The sequence below is a fragment of the Heptranchias perlo genome, unplaced genomic scaffold (genome assembly GCF_035084215.1).
Source record: "Heptranchias perlo isolate sHepPer1 unplaced genomic scaffold, sHepPer1.hap1 HAP1_SCAFFOLD_918, whole genome shotgun sequence".
In the NCBI taxonomy this organism is placed as follows: domain Eukaryota; kingdom Metazoa; phylum Chordata; class Chondrichthyes; order Hexanchiformes; family Hexanchidae; genus Heptranchias; species Heptranchias perlo.
In genome coordinates this window covers 1-5,000 of record NW_027139959.1, presented here as the reverse complement: position 1 = coordinate 5,000, position 5,000 = coordinate 1, and the positions used below count along the sequence as shown (strand labels likewise).

The 5,000-nt window shown below is 68.9% G+C and overlaps 1 protein-coding gene across 1 annotated transcript in view; it reads right to left on the bottom strand.

Annotated features, from left to right (window-relative positions):
* LOC137319870 (transmembrane emp24 domain-containing protein 10-like) overlaps window positions 1-4,992 on the bottom strand; it is a gene marked incomplete at its 5' end in the record, with an annotated part of 23,446 nt that extends 18,454 nt beyond the window's left edge. Inside the window, one exon of the mRNA XM_067981781.1 lies at window positions 4,882-4,992. Within this exon, the coding sequence (XP_067837882.1) occupies window positions 4,882-4,992 (111 nt within the window). The remainder of the gene's footprint in view (window positions 1-4,881) is intronic.
* Window positions 4,993-5,000: the final 8 nt, after the last annotated feature.

The window sequence follows — 5,000 nt, the reverse complement described above, 5'->3', positions numbered from 1 at the left end:
CGCCGCCTCTCTCCCCTCTCTCTCGCCGCCTCTCTCCCCTCTCTCTCGCCGCCTCTCTCCCCTCTCTCTCGCCGCCTCTCTCCCCTCTCTCTCGCCGCCTCTCTCCCCTCTCTCTCGCCGCCTCTCTCCCCTCTCTCTCGCCGCCTCTCTCCCCTCTCTCTCTCGCCGCCTCTCTCCCCTCTCTCTCTCGCCGCCTCTCTCCCCTCTCTCTCGCCGCCTCTCTCCCCTCTCTCTCTCGCCGCCTCTCTCCCCTCTCTCTCGCCGCCTCTCTCCCCTCTCTCTCTCGCCGCCTCTCTCCCCTCTCTCTCTCGCCGCCTCTCTCCCCTCTCTCTCGCCGCCTCTCTCCCCTCTCTCTCTCGCCGCCTCTCTCCCCTCTCTCTCGCCGCCTCTCTCGCCTCTCTCTCTCGCCGCCTCTCTCCCCTCTCTCTCGCCGCCTCTCTCCCCTCTCTCTCGCCGCCTCTCTCCCCTCTCTCTCGCCGCCTCTCTCCCCTCTCTCTCGCCGCCTCTCTCCCCTCTCTCTCTCGCCGCCTCTCTCCCCTCTCTCTTTCGCCGCCTCTCTCCCCTCTCTCTCGCCGCCTCTCTCCCCTCTCTCTCGCCGCCTCTCTCCCCTCTCTCTCGCCGCCTCTCTCCCCTCTCTCTCGCCGCCTCCCTCCCCTCTCTCTCGCCGCCTCTCTCCCCTCTCTCTCTCGCCGCCTCTCTCCCCTCTCTCTCTCGCCGCCTCTCTCCCCTCTCTCTCGCCGCCTCTCTCCACTCTCTCTCACCGCCTCTCTCCCCTCTCTCTCGCCGCCTCTCTCCCCTCTCTCTCGCCGCCTCTCTCCCCTCTCTCTCGCCGCCTCTCTCCCCTCTCTCTCTCCCCTCTCTCTCTCCCCTCTCTCTCTCCCCTCTCTCTCGCCGCCTCTCTCCCCTCTCTCTCTCGCCGCCTCTCTCCCCTCTCTCTCTCCCCTCTCTCTCTCCCCTCTCTCTCTCCCCTCTCTCTCTCCCCTCTCTCTCTCCCCTCTCTCTCGCCGCCTCTCTCCCCTCTCTCTCGCCGCCTCTCTCCCCTCTCTCTCGCCGCCTCTCTCCCCTCTCTCTCTCGCCGCCTCTCTCCCCTCTCTCTCGCCGCCTCTCTCCCCTCTCTCTCGCCGCCTCTCTCCCCTCTCTCTCGCCGCCTCTCTCCCCTCTCTCTCGCCGCCTCTCTCCCCTCTCTCTCGCCGCCTCTCTCCCTCTCTCTCGCCGCCTCTCTCTCTCTCTCTCTCGCCGCCTCTCTCCCCTCTCTCTCCCCTCTCTCTCTCCCCTCTCTCTCGCCTCTCTCTCTCCCCTCTCTCTCGCCCCCTCTCTCCCCTCTCTCTCTCACCGCCTCTCTCCCCTCTCTCTCGCCGCCTCTCTCCTCTCTCTCTCTCGCCGCCTCTCTCTCTCTCTCTCTCTCGCCGCCTCTCTCCCCTCTCTCTCGCCGCCTCTCTCCCCTCTCTCTCTCGCCGCCTTCTCTCCCCTCTCTCTCTCGCCGCCTCTCTCCCCTCTCTCTCTCGCCGCCTCTCTCCCCTCTCTCTCTCCCCTCTCTCTCTCCCCTCTCTCTCTCCCCTCTCTCTCTCCCCTCTCTCTCGCCTCTCTCTCTCCCCTCTCTCTCGCCCCCTCTCTCCCCTCTCTCTCTCACCGCCTCTCTCCCCTCTCTCTCTCCTCTCTCTCTCCCCTCTCTCTCCCCTCTCTCTCGCCGCCTCTCTCCCCTCTCTCTCACCGCCTCTCTCCCCTCTCTCTCGCCGCCTCTCTCCCTCTCTCTCGCCGCCTCTCTCCCCTGTCTCTCGCCCCCTCTCTCCCCTCTCTCTCGCCCCCTCTCTCCCCTCTCTCTCGCCCCCTCTCTCCCCTCTCTCTCGCCGCCTCTCTCCTCTCTCTCTCGCCGCCTCTCTCCCCTGTCTCTCGCCCCCTCTCTCCCCTGTCTCTCGCCCCCTCTCTCCCCTGTCTCTCGCCCCCTCTCTCCCCTCTCTCTCTCGCCCCCTCTCTCGCCCCCCTCTCTCCCCTCTCTCTCGCCCCCTCTCTCCCCTCTCTCTCGCCCCCTCTCTCCCCTCTCTCTCGCCGCCTCTCTCTCTCTCTCACCGCCTCTCTCCCCTCTCTCTCTCGCCGCCTCTCTCCCCTCTCTCTCGCCGCCTCTCTCCCCTCTCTCCCTCGCCGCCTCTCTCCCCTCTCTCTCCCTCGCCGCCTCTCTCCCCTCTCTCTCACCGCCTCTCTCTCTCTCTCACCGCCTCTCTCCCCTCTCTCTCTCGCCGCCTCTCTCCCCTCTCTCTCGCCGCCTCTCTCCCCTCTCTCTCTCGCCGCCTCTCTCCCCTCTCTCTCTCGCCGCCTCTCTCCCCTCTCTCTCGCCGCCTCTCTCCCCTCTCTCTCGCCGCCTCTCTCCCCTCTCTCTCGCCGCCTCTCTCCCCTCTCTCTCGCCGCCTCTCTCCCCTCTCTCCCCTCTCTCTCGCCGCCTCTCTCCCCTCTCTCTCGCCGCCTCTCTCCCCCTCTCTCTCTCGCCGCCTCTCTCCCCTCTCTCTCTCGCCGCCTCTCTCCCCTCTCTCCCCTCTCTCTCGCCGCCTCTCTCCCCTCTCTCCCCTCTCTCTCTCCCCTCTCTCCTCTCTCCCCTCTCTCTCGCCGCCTCTCTCCCCTCTCTCTCGCCGCCTCTCTCCTCTCTCTCTCTCGCCGCCTCTCTCCCCTCTCTCTCGCCCTCTCTCTCGCCCCCTCTCTCCCCTCTCTCTCTCCCCTCTCTCTCTCCCCTCTCTCTCGCCCCCTCTCTCTCGCCGCCTCTCTCCCCTCTCTCTCGCCCCCTCTCTCCCCTCTCTCTCGCCCCCTCTCTCCCCTCTCTCTCGCCGCCTCTCTCCCCTCTCTCTCGCCGCCTCTCTCCCCTCTCTCTCGCCGCCTCTCTCCCCTCTCTCTCGCCGCCTCTCTCCCCTCTCTCTCTCGCCGCCTCTCTCCCCTCTCTCTCGCCGCCTCTCTCCCCTCTCTCTCGCCGCCTCTCCCCCCTCTCTCTCGCCGCCTCTCTCCCCTCTCTCTCTCGCCGCCTCTCTCCCTCTCTCTCCCCCCCCCTCTCTCCCTCTCTCTCCCCCCCCCCCTCTCTCCCCTCTCTCTCGCCGCCTCTCTCCCCTCTCTCTCTCGCCGCCTCTCTCCCCTCTCTCTCCCCCCCCCTCTCCCCCTCTCTCTCGCCGCCTCTCTCCCCTCTCTCTCGCCGCCTCTCTCCCCTCTCTCTCTCGCCGCCTCTCTCCCCTCTCTCTCGCCGCCTCTCTCCCCTCTCTCTCTCGCCGCCTCTCTCCCCTCTCTCTCCCCCCCCTCTCCCCCCCCTCTCCCCTCTCTCTCCCCCCCCTCTCCCCCCTCTCTCTCGCCGCCTCTCTCCCCTCTCTCTCGCCGCCTCTCTCCCCTCTCTCTCTCGCCGCCTCTCTCCCCTCTCTCTCGCCGCCTCTCTCCCCTCTCTCTCGCCGCCTCTCTCCCCTCTCTCTCTCGCCGCCTCTCTCCCCCTCTCTCTCTCGCCGCCTCTCTCTCCCCCCTCTCTCTCGCCGCCTCTCTCCCCTCTCTCTCGCCCCCTCTCTCCCCTCTCTCTCGCCGCCTCTCTCCCCTCTCTCTCGCCCTCTCTCTCGCCGCCTCTCTCCCCTCTCTCTCTCCCCTCTCTCTCCCCTCTCTCTCTCTCCCCTCTCTCTCTCTCCCCTCTCTCTCTCTCCCCTCTCTCTCTCCCTCTCTCTCTCTCGCCGCCTCTCTCCCTCTCTCTCTCTCGCCGCCTCTCTCCCCTCTCTCTCTCCCCTCTCTCTCTCTCCCTCTCTCTCGCCGCCTCTCTCCCCTCTCTCCCCCCCCCTCTCCCCCCTCTCCCCCCCCCTCTCCCCCCCCCTCTCCCCCCCCCTCTCCCCCCCCTCTCCCATTCTCCCTCTCTCTCTCTCGCCGCCTCTCTCCCCTCTCTCTCTCCCCCTCTCTCTCGCCGCCTCTCTCCCCTCTCTCTCGCCGCCTCTCTCCCTCTCTCTCGCCGCCTCTCTCCCCTCTCTCTCTCCGCCTCTCTCCCGCCTCTCTCCATCTCTCTCTCCCCTCTCTCTCTCCCTCTCTCTCTCGCCGCCTCTCTCTCCCTCCTCCTCCCTCTCTCTCTCTCTCTCCTCCCTCTCTCTCTCTCCCCCTCCCTCCCTCCCTCTCCCCCTCCCTCCCTCCCTCCCTCTCTCTCTCTCCCTCCCTCTCTCTCCCTCTCTCCCCCCCTCCCTCCCTCCCCCCTCCCTCCCTCTCTCCCCCCCTCCCTCCCTCTCTCCCCCCCTCTCTCCCTCCCTCTCTCCCCCCCTCCCTCCCCCTCCCTCCCTCTCTCCCCCCCTCTCTCCCTCTCTCCCCCCCTCTCTCCCTCTCTCCCCCCCCTCTCCCCCCCCTCCCTCCCTCTCTCCCCCCCTCCCTCCCTCTCTCCCCCCCTCCCTCCCTCTCTCCCCCCCTCTCTCCTCCCTCCCTCCCTCCCTCTCTCTCCCCCCCTCCCTCCCTCCCTCTCTCCCCCCCTCCCTCTCTCTCCCCCTCCCTCTCTCTCCCCCTCCCTCTCCCCCTCTCTCCCCCTCCCTCCCTCCCTCTCCCCCTCCCTCCCTCCCTCCCTCTCTCTCCCCCTCCCTCCCTCCCTCTCCCTCCCTCCCTCTCCCCCTCCCTCCCTCTCCCCCTCCCTCCCTCTCTCTCCCCCTCCCTCCCTCCCTCTCCCCCTCCCTCCCCCCCCTCCCTCCCTCTCCCCCCCTCCCTCCCTCTCCCCCCCTCCCTCCCTCTCCCCCCCTCCCTCCCTCTCCCCCCCTCCCTCCCTCTCCCCCCCTCCCTCCCTCTCCCCCCCTCCCTCCCTCTCCCCCCCTCCCTCCCTCTCTCTCCCTCCCCCCTCCCTCCCTCTCCCCCCTTGAGGTGGGGGCGGGCGGCCGGCTGTTCGCTCAGCTCGGACTCTCCGCTCACCAGCCTGTCCTTGTGGATCTCCTCCCGCAGACACTTCCTGGCGTTGGACGGCAGCTGGAAGGAGATGGCGCCGGCGGCCAGCAGCTGGTTCAGGGCGGCGAGGAAGGAGGTAAGGGCCA